This window comes from Ochotona curzoniae, unplaced genomic scaffold, assembly GCF_017591425.1.
Source record: "Ochotona curzoniae isolate NIBS_2020 unplaced genomic scaffold, NIBS_Ocur_1.0 contig_1221, whole genome shotgun sequence".
NCBI classification, from domain to species: domain Eukaryota; kingdom Metazoa; phylum Chordata; class Mammalia; order Lagomorpha; family Ochotonidae; genus Ochotona; species Ochotona curzoniae.
Window position 1 is genome coordinate 232,256 of NW_024464993.1, and position 27,415 is coordinate 259,670.

At 51.3% G+C, this 27,415-nt stretch overlaps 2 protein-coding genes across 8 annotated transcripts; both read left to right on the forward strand.

The window, feature by feature from the left end:
- Positions 1-775: 775 nt before the first annotated feature.
- On the forward strand, positions 776-6,027 carry PRR3 (proline rich 3). Of its 4 annotated transcripts, none has more exons than XM_040996617.1 (4): positions 776-1,027; positions 1,692-1,754; positions 4,227-4,346; positions 4,588-6,027. In XM_040996617.1, exons 1-4 carry the CDS (start codon positions 802-804, stop codon positions 4,692-4,694), a joined length of 516 nt encoding a protein of 171 aa, XP_040852551.1. In that variant the 5' UTR covers positions 776-801; the 3' UTR covers positions 4,695-6,027. The 4 variants fall into 4 exon arrangements, with proteins under 4 accessions (XP_040852551.1, XP_040852543.1, XP_040852559.1 ...); XM_040996609.1 differs by lacking the exon at positions 4,588-6,027 and adding an exon at positions 3,571-3,749 and having other exon boundaries at positions 4,056-4,271; XM_040996625.1 differs by lacking the exon at positions 4,227-4,346.
- A 3,856-nt stretch (positions 6,028-9,883) lies between these two features.
- On the forward strand, positions 9,884-26,574 carry ABCF1 (ATP binding cassette subfamily F member 1). Of its 4 annotated transcripts, none has more exons than XM_040996646.1 (25): positions 9,884-9,999; positions 14,113-14,159; positions 14,353-14,454; positions 14,581-14,707; positions 14,811-14,848; positions 14,926-15,033; positions 16,876-16,950; positions 17,025-17,141; positions 18,241-18,345; positions 18,518-18,640; positions 18,809-18,909; positions 18,988-19,073; positions 20,364-20,503; positions 20,586-20,734; positions 21,026-21,109; positions 21,319-21,443; positions 21,622-21,734; positions 21,827-21,998; positions 22,092-22,166; positions 22,250-22,320; positions 23,667-23,699; positions 23,790-23,958; positions 25,349-25,413; positions 25,503-25,575; positions 25,699-26,574. In XM_040996646.1, the coding sequence occupies exons 1-25, from the start codon at positions 9,927-9,929 to the stop codon at positions 25,863-25,865; spliced, it is 2,538 nt and encodes an 845-aa protein (XP_040852580.1). In that variant the 5' UTR covers positions 9,884-9,926; the 3' UTR covers positions 25,866-26,574. The 4 variants fall into 4 exon arrangements, with proteins under 4 accessions (XP_040852580.1, XP_040852587.1, XP_040852571.1 ...); XM_040996653.1 differs by having other exon boundaries at positions 14,584-14,707; positions 16,876-16,956; positions 18,250-18,345; XM_040996637.1 differs by having other exon boundaries at positions 9,885-9,999; positions 14,578-14,707.
- The last annotated feature ends 841 nt before the right edge of the window (positions 26,575-27,415 follow it).

Consider the following 27,415-nt stretch of genomic DNA (forward strand, 5'->3'; position numbering starts at 1 on the left):
TTCCCTCCCGGGGCCGGGGCGGCGGCGGGGACGGGGTGGGGCCGCCGGCACACGCGAGCCCGCCGCTCCACGGGACGCAGCGCCGGCCGAGGCGGAGGCGCGCGTGGGAAGACCGGGCCCGCTTCGTCACGGGCGCTACCAACGGGCGCCCGCCCGAGGGGGGGACGCGGTGTCAGCACCACCTCGCTCTCCGGGGAGAAGCTACCACTCACCTGGAGGGGCGGGGGCGCGGGGCGGGCCCGGCCGCTCGAGGGGGAAAAGGACCCGGCCCCGCCGCGGCTGGACCCGGGCGGCCCCGCCGAGACCCGGCACCCCTGGGGTGAAGCCCGGGGCTGCACTGCGACGGGGAGCGGGGCACGGTCACAGGGTCGTGAGGAGCTGGGTGGGCGGGCTGCAGACTCCCCGCGCGCGAGCGTCTTGGGATCCCGATTTGGATCTGGAGGAGTTAGAACCCAATGTACACATCCCTAAGTGCAAGCGCGGGCGTGCAGGAAAGCCCAGGTGGGACAAGGACTTTTGGAGAGAGGTCAGAGGGCACCAAGTTGTGCCTGCTGCTGTTGCCATGGTAACGGGGGGACCGGATGTGGCGACGTTAGGATGCGACAGCCCCAAAGCCGGTGGGCTCCATGCCACCCCGTGGAGGCGCGGTCGCATGCTTTTCAGTGGCAGAGAGAACACTTGTAGGAAACACAGCCCAGCAAGGCTCAACGTTGCTGGCAGACCTAGCCCAGACGCGGACGGAGGCCTTTCGCGCGAGGATGCAGCCACAGTCACAGCCCCCCGCAGTTCTCCGGAAGTGGAATGGCAGGAGCCCCAGCCTCGCTGCCCCCCAGCGGCCCCCCGGAAACGGAAACGGATTCCCGCGTGCCCCTTCCTCACTGCCCTCCAAATCCTGCTGCAGCCATTGCCGCAGCCACGATGCCGAAACGAAAGAAGCAGAACCAGCAGCAGCCGCCGCCGCCGCCGCTGCAGCCTCCACTGTCGGAGCGGGAAGAGACTGGAGAGGAGGAAGACAGGGGTCGCCTGGGTAAGGGGCCGGCCAGAGCAGCGCAGTCCCGTCCAGGCTCAGGGCTTAGGGACGCAGCAGGTGCGGGGGAGGGGCTGGCCTGCAGGCATAGGGAGGTAGTGAGCCCTCATGCCCTAATCCGGCCCCAAAACCTTTCTGGAAAAGGCGGGGGAGGAAAGACTCAAGGGCGGGAATGCGCAGCCACAGAACGACAAGGGCCAGGGGCCCGACAGGGGGCAGGTTGTGATGACTGGGACAACAACTTAATCAACCTTTGCCTTGGAAGACAGAGGAGCCTGCAGCCTTCTCAGAATATTCCCTGGCGTGGGGAAGGGGGAGAATGCCTACAAAGAGAGACCAGCAGTGAGGTGGCGGTATGCGTTTTCTCTGGACTTAATTACCTGGTATGCTGTGCATAACAGCACTGTGAGGAATAGAGAAAAGTCCCTATCGTTCTTGGGTTCCTGGGTTGACCGAATCCCCACTTTGTTTTCTTTTTTTGCAAAGCCTGAGAAGAGATTTGCAGAGGAAAGGGTAGATGGATGGGATGAGATCTCTGATGATAGGTTTATCTCTGACTTCACCGAGTGGATTAAAGGATTAGCTGTCACAGGAAAATGTCCAAAGACAGGATCATGAGTCCTTCAGCCCATTCTGACGACTGTGTTTACATGTCTGATCCTAGGACCACCCAGCCTTCTGGGCCCGCCCCCCATGGCCAACGGAAAACCTGGTGACCCCAAGTCAGGTGAGGAGGAGGGCACCTGGGTCCTCCTGTAAGGGAGCAAGAGGAGTGCAACCCACAGCCATAATTTAACATTTGAAAATCCAGGATTCTGCAAATATGGAGAAAAGTTGTATTAATCAGACTGGGAAACTCAATACTGTGAGCTTGTCAATTCTCCCCAAATTCATGGATAGAGTCAGTAAATTCCCAGTCAGGAAATAAACATTCTGTGGTCTTAGGTGAAGATGCAAAGGATGAGGGTGAGAGAGAGTCTCTAAGCGAGAGGGCTTGTTCTGTCAGACTTCCTATAAAGCTGTGGTACTTATAACCATGGCTTTGATTAACTAGAACAGACTACAGAGGTGCGTCACAGACTCACATATAATGAAGATTTCAAAAAGCTGACTGAAAAACATGTTTATTTTGAAGATTGCATGTATGTGAGCTCTTCATTTATGATGAAGATAGAACTGAAGGTTGCCTTTTCAATAAAGGATGTTAGATCAATTGAATATTTGTGTGCGGAAAAAAATTGAATTTAACTGGCTTCTCTCACCAGATAAAAATATCAAGTCCAGTTGGTCTGTAGATCTAAGTGTAAAAGGTAAAAGAAAAATTCTGGAAAGTGGTGTCTTTGTAGTCTCAGAGTAGCTAAGGGTTCTTAGGTAAGAAATGCACATACACAGATTATAAGGAAAAGTATAGTATATTTAACTAGGTTAGATGGCAAAAAACTTCTTTTAACCAGAAGATCCCATTAAGATATTAACAGGAAGCCAAAGAGTAGCAGATGATATTTTCAACAAACAACCAATACAGAGCTCATATCTGGAATATATGAAGAATTCTTCCAGATAGTCCATTAGAAAAGTTGGCAGAAGACAGAACAGATACATTTTAAAAATGGAGCTTAAATGGACCAAAACCATGTGAACTCAAGATCATTAGCCATGAAATACAAGATGAAAACATACCTCCTTGAAGTTGGAACTCTTATGCATTATTGATGAGATTGTAAAATGGTATAACTGTTTGTGGAAACTCTTTAAAAAAAAAATAGAACTATCAAGTGATCCCATTTCCATTTAGGGACATATATCTAAAATAATTGAAGGCAGGGTCCTGAGGAGCTATTTGCCCAACCGTGTTTCTAGAATATTCACAATAACCAAGACCATCCAAATGTCCATTGGTAGTTGAATGGATAAATAAAACGTGTATACGTATACATATACACACACACAATGGAATACTATTTAGCCTTTAAGAGGAAGAAAATAGCATTCCATAACTACAACATGAATGAGCTCCAAGGGCATGTTAGGCAGTATAAACCTATCACAAAAAAGAAGTACTGTAGGAGTTAGTTACATGAAGTATCTCAAGTCCAGTTCATAGACAGTAGGTTGGTGGTTACCAGGGGAGGGGAGTGGAAGAAAGGGAATTGTTTAATGGGCATAGGGCTTTAGTTTTGCAAGAGGAAATTCTGGAGGTCCATTGCTTAGCATGAATATACTTAGCCATATTAAACTGTACACTAAAAATAGTTAAGATGGTCAATTTTTTAGATTTATTTTTTCACCACAATAAAACAAATCCCACCACTTTTCACATTGATCAGAATGGTAAAATGAAGAGGAAGGATCCTAGCAAGTGTTGAGACTGTGTGGTAACTACTGGTGGAAGTGTAAATTGGTATAACTGCTTTGAAACAAAGTTTGGCATCATTTGAGCACACATGTACTCAGTGCCTACATATACTCAACAGAAATGCATGCATACGTATGTGTAACAAAGACATGTATAAAAATGTTCATAGCAGCGTTTTTCGTTATAGCCCCAAACTGGAAACCACCCACATGTCCATCATCAGTAGAATGGATAAATCAGTTGTTGTGTATGTATGCAATGGGATACTACACTGCAATGAAAATGAACCAACTGCTACTGGCAACCTGGATGAATCTCACAAATACGATGTTGGCGAAAGAAGCCAGACACAAAAGAATGCAGACTGTATGATTCCAAAGTTCCAAACAGGCAAAAACTAACCTGTGGTGTTAGAAGTCAGGACAGTGGTTCCCGCTGGGAGGGGGGGGATGTGGGGGCCTTTTGAGGTGCTGCTAAGGCTCTATCTCTTCATCTGGGTGGTGGAAATACAGCCCTGTTTACTTGGAGGAAATTGAGTTTTACACTTGTGAGTCTGTGCATCTCTCTGTCTTTATGCTGGACTTGAATAAAAGGGGCGGGGGGGGAGGGGTGCAGGCTTCTGCAGCACAGTGAACCTGCCCACTGATGCCCTTTCTGTGTCTCTCACTCCAGCTCTCCACAGAGGTCCTCCAGGATCAAGGGGACCCATGATTCCACCGCTGCTGAGTCTCCCACCTCCTCCCCGGGGGAGAGGCCCCATGCGGGGAGGCCTTGGCCCCAGGTGTGGTCCATATGGTCGTGGTTGGTGGGGGGTCAACGCTGAACCTCCCTTTCCTGGGCCAGGCCTTGGGGGTCCCTCCAGGGAGAGCTTTCACAAAGAACAGAGAAACCCTCGAAGGCTCAAAAGCTGGTCTCTTATCAAGAACACCTGCCCACCTAAGGATGGCCCCCAGGTTCTAGAAGGTGAGGTCCCCTTTGCTATCTCCCTGCACGTTGAATGCCATTATACCCGGAGCAGCCTCATTCCCAGAATGCCTGTGACTCCTCCTTTGGAACAGCCTTTTTCTCCCAAGAGAGGAGCCATTGTTCTCAGCCAGACACAATGGGGAGTAGGGCACCCGACCTTCTCTGTCTCCTCTGCATGCCGTTCCCTGTGTTTTCCTTTACTCAGATTTTAAACTGCCCAACTTCCCCTTGTTCACAGACAAATCTGACCGCCCCGTCTGCCGGCACTTTTCCAAAAAGGGCCACTGTCGATACGAAGACCTTTGTGCCTTCTACCACCCAGGCGTCAATGGACCTCCTCTGTGAGACTGTGCCTTCCCGTCCGGGTTGGAAGGAGCCCTCTGTGACCTTGTGGCCATGTGTTGCCCTGTGGCCCCATGGCTGCTATCATGGAGCTCTTCCACCCATCCCGTCCACTACCTTTTCCATTTGGGTCCAGAGTGTGTGTCATCACCAGTGTGTGATGTGCGCGCTTTCTTCTGCTCCAGCCTCCAGAGACTGGCCTTCGGGACCCCATCTCTGCTCCCTTCAACTGCCTCCTGGATCTTCTTGCCCCTCGCGAAGTGACTGCTGAACAGGAAACCTCTTTGGTGCTGTTTCTTGTACATCTGTCCACCTGTACCCCAGTATCACCCTCAATCCCTGAGAGCCCGAGAGTGGTTTCCTACCCCCTCTAACTGCTCGTTTTAAGTCCTTATTTTTATTATTATTTTTAATGTGACACCCCCTCAATGTTGTCAGCTGCTCGTGAAACTCACCAGGTCATGTGACCTGGGATCAGGCTCGGGTGCCTGGGTCAGAGACTTTGTTGAAAGGCCATTCTCCCTGCTTCTGGATTCCGTAGTTTCTCTGTCAGTAGCATGATCCCCGCCGCTCTGGTCTGTGATCACTGTGCTTTGTGGAGCTGTGCATCCCCCTTCGTAGCCTCTCAGTGTCCGTGGCATTTTTGTGACTCCTCAACACTTCAGTACATTTTTTTTTCTGCCAAAATGAGTGGAGCCCATGGTGCCCTCTTAACTTGCCCCACCTCCCAACATGGGAGAATTATCTCCTGGTCTGGGTTAGGCTGGGTCTGATGCAGGCCTGGGAGCCGTCTTGTGCAGCCCGTGCTGGGCGGGCCCTCTCCAGCCCACTTTGGTATCACTGGCACTGCAAGGCCACCAGCCCTCACATGAATTCTGTGAATCTCCACCTAGCCTACCTTGGGGTGGAACCTGGACAGTACTGTCACCCTCTTCCAACCCTCTCTGCATCCCTGGCGCTGGTTGTTTTCTGTGAAAACGGCAGTGAACAGGCTCAGTGTTGAACTGGCCCTGTAGGAATGGGTCAGGAGCTGTGCGGGCAAGAGGGAAGGATGAGGGCCCTTGGAGAACTGAGAATGAGTTTTTTTTTTCTTTTTAACTTTTTTTTTAATATATATATTAGTAATAAATGCGGTGGAAACAGACATTTTTCTTAATCCCTGTGTCCCAGTCGTCTCTGGAGACACAGCTGGTGTTCTTGATGCAGTTGATGAATTCATTCTGTATTCAGTTCATACACAGCGGTGATAACAGTGATCCAATTTAGGTTTCTTCCAGCCAAAAAGAACCATTGAGATACAGTGGCCTATTGCTATGTTCAAAAGCAAAGTTTTGTGCTAAAAAAAGGAAAACTCAAGTGTCCATGAGTAATTTTTAAACATGTTACTTATGTTTATTAGTTTGATGTTTATGGAGTAGCAATAGTGGAGCGGTATTTAAATATTTGGGAGCTGCTTGTGGGCCAGGCACTAGAAATGAAATCTGCACATTCATTAAATCGCAGTTTATACCTGTTAAAAGTGTTACAAAGAGGGACATAGCAAGCTGAAGCTGCTTAATAATACTCCCGTATCACAGTGCCTGGGATCAAGTCCTGCTCCCACCTCTTCAGTCCAGCTCCCAAGTAACGTGCCTATGAGGCACTTGAGTAGCTGCCATCTGGATGGAGTCCCTGACTCCCAGTTTTAGCCGGCTTTTTCCCACTCTGCTTTTCACATTTTCAAATGAACACTGAACAGAAATGGAGAAAGGGGTATGTAATCCGCAACAGAGAGCTCTGACTGATACAAGATAGGAAGAGGGGTTTTGAGAGAGTGAAAGCCCTAACTACCTTTAATTGGTATAAACAGATAAAAGCCTGGTAGCTAGATAAAAAGTTTGCTGTTCATGTTAAAACTAGAGACAGAAAACAGGGTATCTGTTTACAGGCTTTGGCTGAAGTCGTGAGCATGGATATATGAGGAGTCTTCAGCAAGTTGAGTGCAAGGCATGTTATGAAAAATGATTTACTTGAAACTTTGAAGTGCCTTCATATTTCTAAACTTCTGCAAGTATGTAAGCACCTACTATGTCCCAACTTATCAAGTTTAATTTACTTATAACAGAAGCCCAAAATTAGTCTTGAACAAGGTAGAAGCTTGCTTCTCTAACAAGGCAAGACATAATCAGTCCAAGCCACATGAGACAGATGGAACCACTAGGTGGTCCTGGTATACCTAGCACCCCAATCAGCATTCGATCCCGAGTTGATAATCAGATTTCCTATTCAGCATACAAAGTGAAGCTGTTGCTTCCTCATCCACATTCAAAGACTCAGTAGGGAGGAAGGGCAGAGGACACAAGCTATATTGGAGGAAATTTCAAGTTCACAAACAGTTCTCCAATTTTTGTTGCCACAGGTTTAAGTTCTGTAACCAATATCTGGCTCTTTGCAGAAGTGCTCTTGGTTCAGAAAGCTGTGTGCTGAACAAAATATGGAATACTTTCAGAAGAGCACAACTTTGTAGCATAAACAGCCCCTACCGTCTACTCAATGCTAAGATCTGGGATTGTAATACACAATGGGAATTGCCAATGTCCTGCAAAGAGCAGGAATGCACCTACAGTCATGGTGTGCATTCTACAGAAGCTTGAGATGAGGAATGGGGGCCAAAGCTCTGACCCCATGGGTTAAACTTCCTGCAATGTCAGTATCCCATATGGACACTGGTTCTACTACACTTTAAGCTAATGTGCCTGGGGAAGCAGCCAAAGATGGACCTAGTCCTTGGCCCCTGCACTCACATGGAAGACTTGGGTGAAACTCATGGCTCCCAGCTATTCCTGCTCTCTTGATGAACTTTAACTTGGTCTATATTTGCATTATGTCTTCTGCTAGACTATAAACAGATCTCTTATTCAGCATCCCGAGAGGCTAGAAGAGTGGCACATGCTGTGCACCCAGTATATGCGTGTGTTTAATCGTGCCATCGGTGACTTTTTTTTTTTAAGATTTATTTACTTGAAAAACAGAATTACAGAGAGAGACCTATTTGCTAGTCCACTCCCAAAATGGCTGCAACAGCCAGAACTGGCCCAGTGCAAAGTCAGGAGCCAGGAGCGCCTTCCAGATCTCCATGAGGGTGCAGGCAGGCCAGGGCTTGTACCACCCTCCACTGCTTACTCAGGCACAGCAGCAGCAAGCTGGATTGGAAATAAAGTAACCTGAAAGCAGCAGCTTTTCCCTCTATACCACAAGGCTCGTACCAGCATTCCTATTTAAAAAAATACATATATTTATTTGGAAGGGAGAATAATGGAAAGTTGGAAAGAGAACTTCTACATGGTAGTTCACTGTCCAAATGGCCACAAAAGCCAGCTCTGGGATCAGAGTAAAAACAGACATCACAGATGCTATCCTGGTCTCCTGTGGGGATGCAGGGGCCCCATGACTTGGACTGCCTTCCCAAGGGAAGCCAGATGGGAAACAGAGCGACAGCATTCTGGCGTGGGATGCTGGAGCTGCATGTGACAGTGCACTGTCATTTGTTGACTGAAGGAGGCAGCCATGGCTTGCTGCTGAGTTGGTTAGGCAATTGGGAATGGAGAAAGAATGACTCCAGTTTTGCCCAAAGAAACTGGATGAAATGTGGTTTTTTTGGTTTGTTTTTTTGACACGAGGAAGCCTGTAAGAGGCACAGAGTTGAAGAGTAAATGTTTTTTCCACATATATATTAGTGGTATTTAATATTTACTAGAGATCTCAGAAAAGATGTTCAGCTAATAATAGGATTTGTGAGCTGGAAGCTAAGGGTATGAGTTGGAGCCAAAAACAACATTTGGGAATGTTCATTGGTTGTAGATAATACCTAAAGTTATGAGGCATGGGTGATAAGAATAAGATTAATTCCTGAGACACTTCGACTTTTTTTTTTTAAATCATTCATTTCAGCATGTAGACCTCAGGAGGTGAAGCCAGCAAAGGAGAAAAGAGAACAGCTGGTAAGGTGGAAGAGGACAGTGTCCCCGAGGAAATCAAAGGTGGGTGTGACCAACTGAATCGGACGCCGCTGGGTCAGTAGGTAGGGTGAGCTCGGAGAACCGGCCCCCCAAGCTGCTGACCTTGGCAAGAGTGAATTCAGGCCCTGGTGAGCACAAAAGCATGGTTATAGTGGTTTACAGAGAGAAGGGAAGTGCGCTGCTCAAGCTCCCACACCTATTATTCACTGGTGGATTTGGAAGTGACCCAAATCTTGATTGCAGTAATGGCTTAAGGGATGTATGCCTGTCAAAACCTATCAAATTGTTTTATTATTATTATTATTATTGGAAAGGCGGATATACAGAGAGGAGAGACAGAGAGAAAGATCTTCCATCCGATGATTCACTCCCCAAGTGAGCGCAATGGCTGATGCTATGCCAATCCGAAGCCAGGAGCCTCTTCCGGGTCTCCCACGCGGGTGCAGGGTCCCAAAGCTTTGGGCTGTCCCCAACTGCCTTCCCGGGCCACAGGCAGGGAGCTGGATGGGAAGCGGGGCTGCTGGGATAGAACCGGCGTCCAAATGGGATCCCGGGCGTGCAAGGCGAGGACCTTAACCACTTGCGCTACCGCGCCGGGCCCAAAACCTATCAAATTGGACACTTGTCACTCCATTGTCCATTATATTTCAGAACACTGATAGCAAAACGCCTATAAAAGGAGAAAATAGTAAATCCAAGCTCCACTGTGCCATGATTTCCACTTGTACGACTAGAGTTCTTCATTTACAGCTGTATACTGAAGGATTCTGCGCCACAGACTGCGCTTGACTGACAAAGCAGCTTCTTCAATTGGTCTCTTCTGCCCCTAACCGGACCTAAGGAGTCTGTAGGAAGTAGCAAACACTTGAAACTATATAAATATTATATAATATGTATTATATAATACACAATATATACATTTCAACATTTTCACGCTAGTCATAAAGTGATATTCCTTATTCTCACGGCGTCACAGAGTCACTATCAAGTCAGGCTCACTGAAATGTCAATGTCATAAAACGCCAGGGCAGCAGGTGGACTGCGCTCCGCCCCGCCCCGCCGGGACAAGCCACGCCCCTAGCCGCTCAGGCCACGCCCCTTGGAGGCGGTGCGAACGCACGTGGGGCCGCTGGGGGTGGGGGCGGTGTCCCCGGCGCACAGAGCCCGCCTCCCTTCATGCCGCCGGAAGCGGAAATAGGCCGGACGCCGCCTGAGAGTACGCGTAACTGCCACCGCGATGCCGAAGGGGCCCAAGCAGCAGCCGCCGGAACCCGAGTGGATCGGGGACGGAGAGAGCACGAGCCCCGCAGGTGAGGCCGATGGGTGAGGAGAAGACGGGAGTTAAGTCCTCCAGCGAGATGAGAAGGCGCGTGTGTCAGGACAGGGGCACCGGCGCGTGCGGGGCTCACTGCGCATGTGTGCTCTGGGCGACCGGCGAGGTTGTGGGGTGTCGCCGGCGAGCTGAGGGGGGGACGGGGCGGGAGACGCCGAGCAGCGTGTGGAAAGCAGGGGAAATGAGACATTCCCTCCCCCCCGTGCGCGTCACCCGCCGCGCGATCTCCCAGCAGGTCCGGACACCCTGCCTCGACCTCCCCGCCCGCCCTCCCCCGTGCGGACCAGAACCCCGAGACACCCCCTGTGTCCCACTGGAAGAATAATATGGGTTTAGGGTGTTAGCACATGGGTTCAGACTAACCTAAAAAGCAGCGAGCGTTGCTGGACACGTTTCAGATTTTCTTTGAAAGGCAGAGCCAGAAATCTTCCATCCTCCACGTGGGGGAAACAGCAGGAGCCGGGCCAGGAGGAAGCCAGGAGGGCCTGGGTTAGACTGCACTCTGTGTTAGTAATGTGCTTTGGGAGGGGAAGGGAAAACCTAAGGGGACATCAGTGGATACAAATAACCACAGCGGGTCCACAGTGACTAATTGTACAAGCATTTATTGGACACCTGTGATATACCAAGTATGTGCTGAGGTACTGGGGAAGTAAAGACAAAAGGTAAACCTTCTCCCCACGGGCACACAGGTCTGGTGGAGGAGACGCTGGTTGACAGAGTGGGATGTAGAGTCCCGCAGATGGATAAGGTGGCAATTCCAACAGTGACTCCTATCAGTAAGGACTAGCTGGGTTCATCATGGGGGTTGGTGTGAAACAGCCCGGCGAAGAAAGCTCCATGCTGGACGTTTGTGTGGAAGTAAAGCCCATGGTTAACTGGCTGCCTCCCACTAGAACTAGGCGGCTGAGGTGATGGAGCTAGAAGGGCGTGCAGGAGAGAGGGAACAGGCTTTAGTATGCTGTTGTAAGGGGTTTGGTCCTAACAACCGCACTGGGTAACACTGAGCAGTAGAGAGCGGACCTTGTATTAGAGAAGTGAACCCAAGGAAACGCCGGGAAGCTCCAGGTGAGGCAAGGCTAGGGTGGAAAGCAAAGCAGTCAGAACTGAAGAGTTACTAAGGAAATGGCCTGGGCCAGGACCGGGTGTTGATGGCATGAAGGGAGAAGAGTGGAGGCTGACACTATAACAACCTAGGGGTTATATAGATGGGTGGTGGTGATGGACTAGGGGGTGAAGGGTGGGAAGAGATAAGGTCTGCTTTTGAGTGCTAGGAACAGTTGTGTTTTGCCAAGAACAGTTGGCAAAGAGACTCACTGGTGACAGAGAGAGACCCCAAGTGCAGAAACAGATGAGCAGAGCTGGAGCATCAGGTGGGGAAGAGTCCTCGACCACGTGTGTGCCAGTGGCAGGACAAGAAGACGCTACTATGGGTGGCAGGAACAGTGAAGAATCTTGCTAATTAATGCAAGAAAGGGAGAGAGGCTGAGGTGGTCAGGCTGAGAAAGGTGAACAGCCAGGGAAACCAGGAGCAAGCAGGAGCCCGAAGTTAAGCAGCAGGAGTGTGGGCCAGGGTTGTGGCATGGCTGGTCATTGCACTACCTGCAATGCCAGCATCCCTTACAGGTCCCAGTTCAAATTCTGGCTGCTCCACTTTAGCTCCCTGCACATGTGCTTGAGGAGATGGCAGATGCCTGCATGCTTTGGTCTCTGCCACCCACTTGAGTGGCGCAGATGGAGTTGCATGCTCCTGGCTGGAGAACGATCCAGTCCCAGCGCTTGAGGCCACTTGGGCGGTGTGCCAGTGGAACCAAGCTCTCGCTCGTCTCCTTCATCTCTCTCTTCTTCTTTCTATAATGCTGCTTTTTCAAATAATAAGTAAATAAATATTTATTTTAAACTTTTGTAAACTGACCACCTAACAGGTCAGTTACAATGTTGACAAAAGTAATTTTCATTAGGAGGTGATACTCAGATCAGATTGCAGGATGTTTAGAAGGAGTGATAGACTAGCCTCGGCCTAGTGGTTAGGGTACCAGTACCACACTTGGTGCGCCTGGGGCACCAGCTCTGGCCCGATTCCTGCTCCCTGCTAATGTGGGTTCTGGGGAGGCTGTTATGATGCCTTGGTGATTGAATTCCTGACACCAGTGTGTGGAGGGTACAGTTCCTGGCCTGAAGCAGTCAGAACAGGAAGCAGGAGAGGAAGGCTGGGGCCCTGATGATCTGTGAAACCCTAAGTTACAGGGCTTCTCCAGGTTTGGGGCAAAGTAGCTGCTCAGTAAAGCTATGCTGAATAAGCTGTGTTGGATTCCAATTTCAGAATATTTAGGCTTGGTGAAGCAGAGAGCTGGAAGCCACAGTTACTTTCAGAAGCAAATGCTTCCAGGAAAGCCTTTGGCTAAAATTGGACAGCAGTGGATGACTGTCATGGTTTGATAAGGAGGTGATATTGAATAGGCCTGGGTGTGAGGAGTCATGAGGCTACTTGGCTGCTTCTGGTTTGATGGTGGAAGAGGGGGAACAGGTTAGACACAGCCCTGCCTTTAGGGAGACAAGGGCAGGCTGGGGGAAGGAGGAAAGGAGCTGAAATCTGTCTGGTCAGGGAACATTGATTGACTTCCTGCTTGGAGTGTAAGAGAAATAATCTCCCCAGGTCACTGTCTAGGATGAAAGACTGCCACACCAGAATACAGCCGGTCTCTAGTGACTGTGCGTTACACATTTGTAAATTCAACCAACCATTGATTGAAAATATTCATGGGAAAAAATCCTATGTGTAGTGCTTGTGTGCAGGCTTTTTGTTGCAGTTAGTCCCTAAAAAACACAATGTGGCAGTTACTAACACATTGTATTAGCACTTTAGATACTCCAGAGGAGACTTCAGGTATATGGGAGAATGTGCCTCATTTTAGGTAAATACCATGCCATGCGGTTTGCTAGGCCTTGAACATCCCAGGGCGCTGAGCAGGGATGGTGAGACCTAGTGCGAGAATGTGACCAGTCCTTCCCTCGCAAAGCTCCGGGTTCCTAAATGGGCACCGATTCATGTCCCACTGCCCCACTTCCCATCCAGCCCCCTGCTTGTGGCCTGGGAAAGCAGCAGAGGACGGCCCAAAGCCTTGGGAGCCTGCACCCATATGAGAGATCTGGAGGAAGCTGCTGGCTCCAAATCAGTTCTGTTCCAGCTGTTGAGGCCATTTGGAGAGTGAACTAGTGGATGGAAGAGATTTCTGTCTTTCCTCTCTGTAAATCTGATCTGCCTTTCCAAAAAAAAAATTTTTTTTTTAATTTAAACAGAAAATGTGGGTAGGTAGAGACCAGCTGTTCATTTACTTACTGGACAGTGCCATGTGGCCTGCAACATATCCCAAACCAAATTTGTAATGTCTTCTTCTTACCCTTACCCCCATAGGTGGACAAGGAGGGACTTTTTCTTGCATTATTTCATAAGTTAATATATGGTGCCCCTAACTTGCCAACTGGAAACCTCAGGAAGTATCTTTGAATGTGCAGGCTTATTTGTTAGCCTTCTCACCCTGTGGATCTTACTCCAGTCACTCAGCTTGTCATCACTCTGGGCAAAGCCGCTGTTGGAAGCCTCCCTTGGTGGCTCCAGCCAATTTCCTGCTTTATTTTGCTCTTCCCCTCCTTTCTGTATTCTGAAGTCAGAATGAGACTCAGGGTGTGAAAGTGCTTGTTAGCCAGGAAGGCCCTTCCTCCAGTCTACCTGGCCCTCTCATGTTTCTATCACTGAGCTTCAGCCACGCTCACACTTCCCCTGTGCCTCAGTAGATTTGCCTTTGTGCCTCACCTGTGCACCGCCCTGGAACCCTGCTTTGTACTCAGAACTTCTCATCCTTTGGATGTTAGGGTGCCATCTCCACAGGGAGGCCAGTGCCAGAGATGACATCAGTGACATGGGTGAATGAATGGAGTGAGGGGAGACGATTTCTGCAGGAGTTGCAGGACAGCGAGAATGTCTAGGGATTGGAGGAATAGTGTGAGGAATCCTGGGTGCTCTGTAGGGGAGGTGGGGCTGCATTGGAATTTGTTGATGAACATTTATAAGATCTGCTTAACCTTCCAGAGAAAGTGGTGAAGAAGGGAAAGAAGGACAAGAAGACGAAAAAGACGGTGAGAAAATAAAAATGAGCTTGAGCAGTGAGGGGGGCTATGTCCACTTGACACAGACAGCTGTGGGAGGTGGGGTCTACAGAAGGGAGCAAAGCTTTTGTCCAGAGAGGAGATAGAATGAGAGGCTTGTGAGCAGCGGAGAGGGCTCGGTTGACCCTGGCGCCAGGCTTACCCCCTTCTCAACCCTTTCTAGTTCTTTGAAGAACTGGCAGTAGAAGATAAACAGGCTGGGGAAGAGGAGAAAGTGCTCAAGGAGAGGGAGAAGGAGCAGCAGCAGCAACAACAGCAGCAGCAGGTACAGGTGACTTGGCGTCCCCAGCCCTGGGTCCAGCAGCCCCTCCGCAGGCCACATCGGTTCTCTGCGGATCAGACCTACAGCAGCAGGTGGGCTCAGTTCTTTCACTCTGTCTTACATCAGCAGCAGAAAAAGAAGCGAGACACCCGAAAAGGCCGGCGGAAGAAGGATGTGGATGACGATGGAGAGGAGAAGGAGATCCTGGAACGTCTCAAGAAACTCTCAGTGCCCGCTAGTGACGAGGAGGATGAGGGTAGGTGACCAGCGGGCACAGGAGTGTGCCTCAGGCCCTGGCTTGGAGTGGGAGTCGATGGAGGCAACACATGTCGTGATTCTATGTCCCCTTGTCATTTCAGTTCCAGCCCCGGTGCCCCGAGGTGGGAAGAAGGCCAAGGTGAGTCATCAGTGCGGGGAGCAGAGCCCCCGTGCGCGGCTGTGCCTCCCCCACTGACTGGCCCTGTCGTCCCCCAGGGTGGGAATGTTTTCGCAGCCCTGATTCAGGATCAAAGTGAGGATGAGCAGGAGGAAGAAAAACGCCCTTCCAAGCCTGCCAAGCCAGAGAAGAATCAGATCAACAAGGTGAGGGGCGTGAGCCAGCCCGTGACTCCCTCCCCGGTTAGCATCAGCTGGTCATATTGGAGACATTTGCAGCTTTCACATTAGCTCTGCTCAGTCTGTTTGGTTTGAGCTGTCTTAGTCATCTTTTCAGAATGCTCCCATCACTCGGATATCTGCAGTGATTCTCTTGCAGCGATAGGGACCCTTTCTTCTGCTAAGGACCAATTGGTTATTGGTAGCATCATCCACAGGCCTTACAAAAGAATCAGCTTAAACATCAGCCTTCTGTGTGCTTGGTGAATTTTGAGTCTTGCCTGCAGTTTCCTTGGCAGGGTCACACCAAGCACTTTCATAGGCCTTTGTCCCCATTCCTGTTCTGTTGCTTTAAACTCAGAATCTGAGATAATTGTCCTCAGATCCTTGCCCTTCCTCTTGGAACACCACTGTGGGTTGCTGTTAGATGAGCGTTTAGCTCATCAGCACGTCCGTGTTGCAGCTTTGTCTTCATGCTGCTGCTTTCCCTTCCCTTGGGCACCTCATCCTGCCCTGCACATCTCAGGAACCACTGTCCTACCCCGTCACAGGCTGCCTCAGCTGTCCCTTACCACTGTCAGTATTCCCTAGTGCTCCCGAGAAGCTGGGATGGTGGGTTCTTCTGTATCTTGTTTCTCCACAGCAGAAACAAGATACAGTATGCGTCCCTCTGAACACAGTCGACTCCCCAGATACTTGTTCTTCAATTTATTTTTTTTTATTTGAAAGGCAGAGCAACAGGGAAGGAGGGACGGACCTTCCATCCACTGGTTCATTGCTAAGTGGCTGTATCACTGCAACAGCCAGGAGCCAGGATCTCCATCCAGAGATTTTACAGAGAGATCTTTCATCTGCTGATTCATTCCCCAGACAGCCATAGCAGCCAGAGCTGAGTTGATCTGAAGCCAGGAGCCAGGAGCTTCCATCTAGTCTCCCACATAGATGCAGGGAGTTGGGTCCTCTTCAACTGCTTTCCCAGGCCATAAGAAGTAGAGCTGCGGGCCCAGCACAGTAGCCTAGTGGCAAAAGTCCTCGCCTTGCACATACTGGGATCCCATATAGGTACCAGTTCATGTTCCAGCTGCTCCACTTCCCTTCCAGTTCCCTATTGTGGCCTGGGAAAACAGTAGAGGATGGCCCAAGGACTTGGGACCCTGCACCTGCATGGGAGACCCCGAAGAAGCTCCTGGCTCCTGGTTTCAGTCTCAGCACAGGCTGTTGTGGCTACTTGGGGAATGAATCAACGATATAAGATCTGCTTCTCTGTCTCTCCTTCTCTTTGTAAATCTGACTTTACAATAAAAATAATAAATCTTTTTTTTAAAAAAAAATTGAGTAGCTGAGACACAAACCTGTGTCCTTATGGGATGCCAATGCTTGCAGGCAGAGGATTAGCTTGCTATACCACAACCCCTAGAATGTTGTTTTTTTGTTTTTGGTTTTTTTAAAGATTTATTTACTTTTTACTTGGGAGAGTTAGAAGAGGAGTCAGCTCTTTCTTTTTCTTTGGGGGAGTGGGGGAGTCAGCTCTTTCATCCACTGGTTCACTTCCAGGTGGTTGCAATGGTGAGAGTTGGTCTGTTTGAAGCCAGGAGCCAGAAGCTTCTTCAGTGTCTCCCACATGAGTGTAAGGGCCCAAAAACTTAAGCCATCCTCTGCCACTTTTCCAGGCTATTAGCAAGGAGGTGGATCAGAAGTGGAGCAGCCAGGAATCGAACTGGCTCTCATGCGGGATGGTGGCTCTGCAGATGGAAAATTAGCCTGCCATGCCATCACCCCCGTGGAGCTTTTCTTAAGCAGTAAAGTTTTGTGTGTGTGTGTCTCCACCAGGCTGTGTCTGAGGAGCAGCAGCCTGGGCTCAAGGGTAAAAGAAGAAAGGAAGAAAAATCAAAGGGGAAAGCAAAGGTGAGAGTAACTGGCACGTGGCGCCAGGGCGCAGCAAGTAGAGCGTTTTGTGAGAACTGTGTTTTCCCTCTTAGCCTCAAAATAAATTTGCTGCTCTGGAAAATGGAGAGGAAGAGGAAGAAGAAAAAGAAGTAACAAAAGAAAAGGAGCCCCCCAAGCAAGGGAAGGAGAGGGCCAAGAAGGCGGAGCAGGTGTGTGGGGTGCTGGGAGGAGGGGTCTCTGCCTCTGTGCCCTCTCCATGAGTCGCATCCCGGGACGTTGTTGCTGTGCAGTAATGAGGAGTTGGCAAACATTTTTTTAAAGAGTTATTATTTATTTGAAAAGCAGAGGGACAGATCGAGCCAGCGTCTGTTTACTGATTCACTTGCCATATGTTTGCAATAGCCAGCGCTGAGCCAGGCCAAACCCAGGACCTCCAGCCGGGTATCCCACGGGTATTTGACCCATTCTCTGCTGCCTGCCAAGCGTGTTAGCTGAAAGCTGCACCAGAAGCAGGACGTGATTCCAGGCACTCTGCAGGAGATGCAAGCCTCCCAGGCAGCTGCTGACCTTGCTGCCCAGTGAACTTCCGGTGTAGGGCTTTGGAGTAATAGCCTTGGCTTTACAGGCCACATGCAATCCATGCTGTGTGTCTTTTTTCTTTTAAACAGCTCTTCTAAAATATGAAACCATTTTTAGCTCAGAGCCATACAAAAAAAGGCATCAAGTCCAATTTGGACCAGGGACTGGTTTGCATTACCTATTCCAGAGAAGAGAGGGCTGCAGGGTTATTTTCCAGCAGTCTAGGTTCCAGCTCTGCATTCATTGGCTCCGTGACCTTAAATTTGTCTTGGCACACCCTTGGCAGAAGCTGGTCTCTTCTCCCGGATGAAAGGGAGGCCTGTGCTCTCCAGGGTGCCTGGGCCTCCTGCATTCTCATCTGTGACCCTGCCTGGCTCCCTGCCTGGCTGTTGTTAGGGCTACCTGATCCTTCCTTGGCTTGTTAGCCTGTCAGCCACAGGCGCTCACTAGGCACGGAGGGAACTCTTTCCCAGCAGCCTGATTTCCATCATCTCCAGGTGCACCTATCATTCTGCACTGAGACTTTGCATGTGTGTGTCCTGGCACCACTCGTGGTGTCATTCCTGTGGCAGAGGTTGATGGAGGGCTGCGTGTGTGAGGAGGATCCCAAGGTCAACCTCCCCAGACTGGGTGGAAACAGAGTGTGCTGGCTATTGGCCTGGGGTGGAATACGAAATCTGAGTTTTGGCAGGTATCTCTAGATTTTCATTCGCACCTGTGGTTCTGCAGGATTCAGAGGAAGAAGGCGAGGAAGAGGAAGAAGAGGGAGAGTCTAAAGCCGACGATCCCTATGCTCACCTCAGCAAAAAGGAGAAGAAGAAGCTCAAGAAGCAGGTGGGGCTCGGTCGCCAGAGCCACAATGGGGGCTTTGGGGCGGCTGGAGTGAGGCGGGCAAAGGGAGAGGCTTCTCTCCATCAGTCCCGGTGACACACACGGGCTGTGTCCTGGTGACGGGATGCTGGCCGTTCATGGCCTCAAGTGAAGTATGGTTTTCCTTCCTTCTCAGCTGGAGTATGAGCGCCAGGTGGCTTCTCTGAAAGCAGCCAATGCTGCCGAAAATGACTTCTCTGTGTCCCAGGCAGAGGTGTCCTCCCGACAGGCCATGTTAGAAAATGCCTCTGACATCAAGGTGAAGTCCAGGGGTGGACCCCTGCTGGATGTGGTGGGCAGGGTGGACCGACCCTGGGATGGGTGTTCTAGAGGCTTCCCTGCTGGGGAGGCTTGCCGCCCCGGCCCCACAGGGCGGATTCTTACAGGCTCACCCCCTCCCTCTGTCCCCACTCCCTAATGCCCACAGCTGGAGAAGTTCAGCATCTCTGCCCATGGCAAGGAACTGTTTGTCAATGCAGACTTGTACATCGTAGCTGGCCGGCGCTATGGGCTGGTGGGCCCCAATGGGTAAGGAAAGGAGGGAGTGGGGCTGGAGGGAAAAGAAAGGTTATGTGGTGCCAGGTCCTAATAGCTGTCACTCTCCAGCAAGGGCAAGACCACCCTCCTCAAGCACATCGCCAACCGAGCCCTAAGCATCCCTCCCAACATCGACGTGTTGCTGTGTGAGCAAGGTAAGGCTGGTGTGCATGTGGGCATGCGTGTGGTGGATGGTTGAGTAGAAGAGCCAGCCAGGCACCACTGTGGGAGTGGAATGGCAATGGAGGTGAGGGAAGCCCAGGGTGGGGAAAGGACTGGGTGAGGCAGGTGTTTGACCAAGCAGTTAGTGAACACAATCAGAGTATTTGGATTTAATATCTGCCCCTGGCTCTTGGCCTCAGCTTCCTGGTAATGCAGACCCCAGAAGGCAGCAGGGATGATTCAAGTAATTGGGTTCCTGCCACACGTAAACGTGGATTGATTTTCCATTCCCAGCTGCAATGCCCAGCCTGAGTCTGGTAGGGTCGTTGTGGCCATTTGGGGAGAGAACCCACGGATGGGAGCACTCTCTTCCCAACTTGCCTGCTTCTCCCGCTCCCCACTGCCCGCATTGCAAATAAAGTAGTTAAAAATTTCTTTTTAAAAAGGCAAGGGAGGGGCCGGCACTGTGGCATAATAAATGAGCTGCCACCTACAGTGCCTGTGTCCTGTATAGGCACCAGGTTGGGTTTCAGCTGATTCAGCTGGGTCCACTTCTCATCCAGCTCCCTGTTAACATGCCTGGTAAAGCAACAAAGAATGCTCCATCTGCTTGGGCCCCTGTGCCCACGTGGGAGACTCGGAAGACACTCAGGTTCCTGGCTTAGGCCTGGCACAGGCCCAGCTGTTGCAGCCATTTTGGGAGACAACCAGTAGAGGGAATTCTCTGTCTCTCCTCCTCAGTAACTTTGCCTTTCAAGGAAATAAAATATTTTTTAAAGATTTATTTTTTTATTATTTTTTCATTGGAAAGGCGGATATACAGAGAGGAGAGACAGAGAGGAAGATCTTCCGTCCGATGATTCACTCCCCAAGTGAGCGTAACGGGCCGATACTATGCCGATCCGAAGCCAGGAGCCTCTTCGGGGTCTCCCACGCGGGTGCAGGTTCCCAAAGCTTTGGGCTGTCCTCGACTGCTTTCCCGGGCCACAGGCAGGGAGCTGGCAGGGAAGCGGGGCTGCCGGGATTAGAACCAGCGCCCATATGGGATCCCGGGCGTGCAAGGCGAGGACCTTTAACCACTTGCGCCACCGCGCCGGGCCCAGGAAATAAAATATTTTTTAAAAATGACAGGAGGGTTGAGTCAATGAGAGACTTGAGACTATTTTATTTGGAATAAGTGCAAAGAGATGGGCAGGATCAGACCAACCAGAACAGAACTGAAGGGAGGAAAGCCTACATCCCCAGGCCCATGGGGTGACCTGCCGGCCCCCCTTGCCCTGCAGAGGTGGTGGCAGATGAGACCCCAGCCGTGCAGGCTGTCCTTCGAGCTGACACCAAGCGGCTGAAGCTGTTGGAAGAGGAGCGCCGGCTACAAGGGCGCCTGGAGCAAGGGGATGACACGGCCGCCGAGATGCTGGAGAAGGTAGAGGAGGTGGCGCGGGGACCCAGGCCTGAGCCGAGGGTGTCCCTGGCCCTCAGACGTGCCCCATTTCCTGCTCCTCCAGGTATATGAGGAATTGCGGGCTACTGGGGCAGCAGCTGCAGAGGCCAAAGCACGGCGGATTCTGGCTGGTCTGGGCTTTGACCCTGAAATGCAGAACCGGCCCACCCAGAAGTTCTCAGGGGGCTGGCGTATGCGTGTCTCCCTGGCCAGGTAGGGAGCCCTGCCCTGCCACGCCCACGTCCGTCATTCAGCTGCAGACCACCAGGGTCCTTACCCTTCGCACCTACCCAAGGCCAGTTCAAGGCCATGTTGCCACCTTTCGCTGTCTACCTTATAAGAAGTGGGTTTTTCTCCATTCTCGCCCTACCTCGAGGGGAGGTGTTCTTCCCAGTTTCTTCTGGGGAGAGCTGGGGAAGAGGTATTCAAGTTCTCAGGCTCCTCTTCATGAGGATCTGCCTCCCCATTGACCTTGATCCTGTGCTCTGTTGATCCTTGCCCTAGGGCACTGTTCATGGAGCCCACGCTGCTAATGTTGGACGAGCCCACTAACCACCTGGACCTCAACGCTGTCATCTGGCTCAATAAGTACGTTGTTCCTGGCACCCTGTGCTCACCCCATCTCTCCCTCCCTGACTGTGCTGACGACTTAGCTCTGCCAGCCAGCCCTCTTCCTCCCTGTCCTCCCTCCTCCTCCCTGCCAGCCAGCCCTCCTTCTCCTTGTTCAGCCAGCCCTCCTCCTCCCTGCTTGCCCCTGCATCTCTGTTTCCCTGACCTTTCCACATTCTTTAAAACAGCTACCTCCAGGGCTGGCGGAAGACACTGCTGATCGTCTCCCACGACCAGGGCTTCCTGGATGATGTGTGCACTGACATCATCCATCTAGATGCCCAGCGGCTCCATTACTACAGGGGCAACTACAGTGAGTAGAATTGTTGGTGAGGGAAGAACGAGCCCCAGGGAGAGGCTTGGAAAGTGGGGCCCAGAGCAGGGACATGCTGCAGAAGTGTGGGTGCTGGTGCCCTGCCCCTCCTCACCAGTCCCTGCTCCTTGTGTGGGGGAACAGGTGACTGCTGACACTGTGCCCCTTTTCTGCTCAGTGACCTTTAAGAAGATGTACCAGCAGAAGCAGAAGGAGCTGCTGAAGCAGTATGAGAAGCAGGAGAAGAAGCTGAAGGAGCTGAAGGCGGGCGGCAAGTCCACCAAGCAGGCGGTGCGCACACACCCCCCCGGGGGCGCCCCAGGGCCGAGCTGTGAGCTCTGCCGGGCAGCGTGCAGATGTGCCCCTTCTTCCTTCCTCTGCAGGAAAAGCAAACTAAAGAAGCCCTGACTCGAAAGCAGCAGAAGTGCCGACGGAAAAACCAGGATGAGGAGTCGCAAGAGGCCCCCGAGCTCCTGAAGCGCCCCAGGGAGTACACTGTGCGCTTCACGTTCCCAAACCCCCCGCCCCTCAGCCCGCCTGTGCTGGGGCTGCATGGTGAGCACCCAGGAGCCCTGCGAATGCCCCTGCTTCACCCGCCAGACCAGCACCCTGCAGGCAATTGAGTGGCTGCTTCCCTTGGTTTTGCAGGTGTGACATTTGGCTATGAGGGACAGAAGCCCCTATTTAAGAACCTGGATTTTGGCATCGACATGGACTCCAGGAGTGAGTGGATGGGCAGCTCGGGGTGTGGGAAGGAGCCCGCGGCGCGGGTGCTGGGCCACTGTGCCTGACTCCCTGTCTTGCAGTCTGCATCGTGGGCCCTAATGGCGTGGGGAAGAGCACACTGCTCCTGCTGCTGACTGGCAAGCTGACGCCGGTGAGTCGGGGCGCCCGGGCGGGACGCTGGGGGAGCACACAGCTGGGCATCTGCCCGCACAGCGCAGACTCAGATCCAGATTGGCAGATTTCCCCGAGAGGAGCTGTGGATCTGCCTAGGGCAGAGTAGATGGTACTAGCATGGGTGCCACACCTTATTTTCTCATTGTAAAAAATGTATTTGAAATGCAAAGAGATCTTCCATCCACTGGTTCACCCCCAAATGCCTAGAGCAGCTGGGCAGAGCCAGTTGGTATCCAGGAGCCTGGACCTCCAACCGTGTGGCCTCTATAGGCGGCAGGAGTCACCCGCCTCCCAGGGTGCACATTACAAGCTGAATTGGTAGAAGAGGCAGGGGTCGAACCAGGCACTTGATGTGGGGTGCAGTGGTTTAACCACTACACCAGACTTCCCCTACATAACTCCAGCCACCATGTTTTGGTTTTGCAAAAGTGCATGTGCACTGTAGAATGATTAGAGATTGCATAAGCCAAGAGAACAATCTAGAGGAGTCAGTAAGTATGTTTTAGTGGATCATTCTTTTTCTTATGATGCATTTTCAGAGAGAATGAGTTATCATCTGAATTGTTTTATAGCCAGACTTTTCCAGGCCTAGACAATATAATTTTCCATACTAATAATCGTATGCTTGATTTCACCTTATATGATCTACAATAAGTTTTTATTATTGTTATTATTATTTACTTGCTTACTTGAACTGTATAGTGACACAGGAAGACATCTTGTAATTGCTGGTTCATTCCCCAAATGGTTAAAACTGCTGGGTTGGGGCCAGTTCAAAGTCAGGAATTAGGAACTTAATTCATCTTGGTCTCTGGTGAATGACAGGGACCCAGGCAGTTGGCCATCATCCACTATTTTCCCAGGTGCATTTGCAGGAAACTGGGTTGGAAACGCAGCAGTTGGGACATTTAACTTGCTGTGCCAGGACACTGTCCCTACCGTAGCTTACTTGATGTAAAACTTTTGGAGTTGCTTTTAGGGCTTGTACCATTGCCATGTGTCCTGTAGAGAGGCTAAATCCATTTCTCCTCCTTCAGCAGGATTTTGAGAGGGCCTTTTCTGATACCCACTGAGAGTAGGTCTTTATAAATGTGGGTTAGGCACTCCTCCCCGCCACATTTGAGGTAGAACCCTTCCCGGGTGCTGTTCCTGAGCCATGCTGCTCTCCTAGTTGCCCGGGTATGGCTGCGTCAAGGAGAAAGTCCCTGTTGTCTTTCTCCTGTGTTCCTGGTCCAGCTCTTGTGCTTGTTTCCCCTTCTGAGAAGTTGGGGTTTGAAGCAGTGGCCCCCATTCCTTCTCTGACCATTTGCATTGTCCTTGCAGACGAATGGGGAAATGAGAAAGAACCATCGGCTGGTAAGTTGACTTTGGGGGCTCTAATGGATAAACACATGGCAGGGGAAGTATCCCCTTCACTGACTATGCCTCCCCACCTCTGTGTGGCAGAAAATTGGCTTCTTCAACCAGCAGTATGCGGAGCAGCTGCACATGGAGGAGACTCCCACGGAGTACCTGCAACGTAGCTTCAACCTGCCCTACCAGGATGCCCGCAAGTGCCTGGGTCGCTTTGGCCTGGAGAGTCATGCCCACACCATCCAGATCTGCAAACTCTCTGGTACCGTGCTAGGGCCCCGGGAGGCTGCCCTCCTCCTCACGGCTCAGGATGACATGCGATCTAGAGGCAGGAAAGGGCCAGGGGTGGAGCAGGGGATCTCAGCACAGTCCCAGGCATGTGGGCAGGTGCCGGAGGCCAGTTCCAGCCGAGTTTGGAAATCGAGAAGGGTGCGTGAAATAGGCATAGAGAGAAAAGAAACATCACTACAATTTTAGGATTGTAATGGACAATGCAAGGAAGCTGTCCTCTTTATTTATACAGAAGCAGTCACAAGCTCTGGCACCGACCTTTTACATCATGGTGATATATCCACTTGACTGCAGAGTGTGGCCCTGAGCAGTACAGTCACAAAGTTTTCTTTAGGGGCAGTTTCACACAGCTTTAAGGGGGCACAACTTACAACAGGTGAGTGAGGAAGGATTAAGCATTCCTTGCTTATCTCGGCTTGCCAGCACCTGCCTTCTCTCCTCAGGTCTGGGCTCTAACCTCGGCGCCACCTATGACAACCAGACCCCGATCTTGAATTATCTGTGGGTTAATAAATCTGGGGCCTTGGTTTATGGGGATTGGGGCCATTGACACTAGTTGGCCATTAGGCCTGCAAGCTCACACAGTTTGTTAGCTAAGCAAGTAAAGCAGGAGTTATAAAGGCAAAAAGAATTGCAGTTAGCAATGAACCATGTTTACTCATTTTTGTTTCAACTCCACAGTGGACAAGTGGTGCTTCCAAAGATAATTCTGCAAATTGTTCCACCTTAAGGCAGAGCATTACCCATTCTGTCTCAGTAGACAACTCATTAATCAGTAGTATACTCCTACAATCCTCATTCTACAGCTTATCAGAGGAGAAAATATATCACAGAGGGGAAAAGATAAAAGATCAGAAACAAAAAAAACTGCAAACATACATTCCCACTAAACCCTCAATTAACCCTAAGTTAGTTTGAAAGGGTGTATTGCAATGTTAGTACAGACATTCTTGAGCTCTTCCAGCCAAAGGGCCATAAGAGCAACTGAGACAACACACAGTGTTAAAGGCCGGTTCACCAAGACGTTATCAGCAACATTAACTCCCAAGCTCACGTTGGTTGTGAAAACCATCTCTTGGTTGTAAAAACCATCTCGCAGGGGCAAACAACAATGCCTCAACAGAACACAGAATTCTTAGCGGGGTGGTCGGTGTCCTTGCAGAGGGAGGTGGAACTGCATTCAGGTGGTTGTAGAGACATCTACTAGGCCTTGCATGCAGCGGGAAGCTCCCCGGGCCCTTCCAAACAGGGAAGCTCTACTCTTCACACCTTCATGTCGTCCACACCTACTGCACAGACCCCAGCAGGCAGGGTGGCTTCGGTGCCTGGCAGCAGGTGTGACGGACTCCTCTTTGCCGCAGGTGGGCAGAAGGCCCGGGTGGTGTTTGCAGAGCTGGCCTGTCGGGAGCCTGATGTCCTCATCTTGGTGAGCAGCCTGAGCCGTTGGGGGAGGACAGAGGTAGCTGCAGCTGCAAATACGAGCCAGGGCTCAGTCGTGTGCTTCCTTCTCTGTAGGATGAGCCCACCAATAACCTGGACATAGAGTCTATTGATGCTCTGGGCGAGGCCATCAATGAGTACCAGGGTGGTAAGTCGGCTTGGAGCGTTCCCCCTCACCCCAAGGCCTGGTCTCCCCTCGGGGACCAAGTTGTGGCGTCCTTCAGCTGGGTTCTCTCTCCATTCCTGTTCCAACTCGACTTTTTCTCGGTAGCTGTGATTGTCGTCAGCCACGATGCCCGCCTCATCACAGAAACCAACTGCCAGCTGTGGGTGGTGGAGGAGCAGAGCGTGAGCCAAATCGACGGGGACTTTGAGGACTACAAGCGGGAGGTGCTGGAGGCCCTGGGTGAAGTCATGGTCAACCGGCCGCGCGAGTGAGCCTGCCGAGGGAGCTGAGCTGGCAGCGAGCTGAGAGGCAGGCAAGCCAGTGAGGCTGGAAGCCCCCCGCCACCTCCCTGTCCGCTCGGAAGCCGCCTCAGCCTGCAGCCCACGCAGCAGCGCCTTGGCACCCATTCAGTGTTGCCTCAGTAGGATCAGGACACACTTGGATTGCCACTTCTCTCCCTGGAAGCCTTGTCTGGTTCACTGCAGAAAGCTGCCCTGGCCTTGTCCTCGGCAGCCTTCTGTTGGGGGTCTCAGCCAGCCATGGCCACCCTCACAGTCAGGCCGGTTGCCATGGTCACCGAGTGAGGCTCTCCTTTCCTGCTGGAGCTGCAGCTGATGTGATACACACAGCCCCCGGAGCTCCGGGTCGGAGGCTGCTGTCGGACACCTGCTCTAGGCGGGCACCTGCAGCCGCTTGTCTCCAGGTTCCTGGGAGCAGGAAAGGAATGCTGCTGGACCGAACTCGCCTTCACAGGGAAAGAAAGAAAAGGAATTGCTGCCACCCTCTCATTGTTTGGAACTTCCTGGAAGTTGGCACTGGCTGTGGTCTGAGCTTGCTTTCCTTGGCGCTCTAGCAGGCGGAGTACTGGTCCTCTTGGTCCTTACTAAGTCAGCTGGCACCGGGCACAGGTCTTTGCAGTGTGCAGGGAGAGGAAACCACCGGGTGCGGGTTGCGTTAGTGAATAAAGATTGGAGAAGCACGGCCTGCACGTGCAGTGTCATGTAGTTACTTGCCGTATCCATCTCAGCTGTCATGAGGCTGAAGACAGACAAGATTGTCCAGGGCTCTTTTCTTTTTCAGGATCAGTTGAAGGAGGGTGAGCCTTGGAAAGTAGTGATTTGAGTAATCAAGGAGCAACTGAGGCTGAACAAAAATGCTGCTTGCCAGTTAATGGGAATACAAGGGCTGTGTGAGAGTCCAGACAGCAGTAGGCCTTGGGGAACTGTGGGGGTTGGGGGGAACCCTGAGGACAGAGGAGGCTACCCTTGTGCAGCCAGAGATGCGTGTACTCCAGGTTCCCAAGGCTGTCGAGCACTGGGAGCAGCAGCAGCGCCTGGCGGCAGGGTGTTTTGTATAGGTGAGAGGAATGCAAGCCCATATCCATATAGGCCTCTGGGTGGGGAAGGAGGGACAGGTGTGCAGGGAGGTGAGTAGAACAAATGTTTAGTCTTTGTTTTACTTCCTCTGTCTGCAGGGGAGGGTCGGGGGAGAGTGCGCAGCAGCCCCTGGGGCTGAGGGGCACTCATTTGGTGATGCTTAGAAAGCTCAATAGGGGGAAGAGCGTTCTGAGCGTGTTACTTGAATGGCTTCAGTTACCTTGAGACATTGTTGGTTCCATTGTTCCAGAGTTGAGAAAATCTTTCCAAGGTCTACTAGTTGACAAAGTCCACCTCACTGCATCTACGCACAAGGACATGCTGCAAAGCTTTGCCAGGAGAGTTGTCTGACCCGTCCTGCTTTCTGTCCTCTGACGTGACAGTCCTAGATGGGCTGACCTTGTGTGCAGCTGGACATGTTGCCCACAGCACAGGCATCAGCAACT

What these genes read in the sequence shown, in the direction of transcription:
- PRR3 (XM_040996604.1), top strand. Translation starts at nt 802, where the DNA reads ATGGCAGGAGCCCCAGCCTCGCTGCCCCCCAGCGGCCCCCCGGAAACG. An exon ending in GGAAGACAGGGGTCGCCTGG is followed by an intron (nt 1,028 to 4,055) that starts GTAAGGGGCCGG and finishes CTCTCACTCCAG; the next exon opens with CTCTCCACAGAGGTCCTCCA. An exon ending in TGGCCCCCAGGTTCTAGAAG is followed by an intron (nt 4,347 to 4,587) that starts GTGAGGTCCCCT and finishes CCTTGTTCACAG; the next exon opens with ACAAATCTGACCGCCCCGTC.
- ABCF1 (XM_040996637.1), top strand. Translation starts at nt 9,927, where the DNA reads ATGCCGAAGGGGCCCAAGCAGCAGCCGCCGGAACCCGAGTGGATCGGG. An exon ending in AATCAAAGGGGAAAGCAAAG is followed by an intron (nt 16,951 to 17,024) that starts GTGAGAGTAACT and finishes TTTCCCTCTTAG; the next exon opens with CCTCAAAATAAATTTGCTGC. An exon ending in CATCAATGAGTACCAGGGTG is followed by an intron (nt 25,576 to 25,698) that starts GTAAGTCGGCTT and finishes TTTTCTCGGTAG; the next exon opens with CTGTGATTGTCGTCAGCCAC.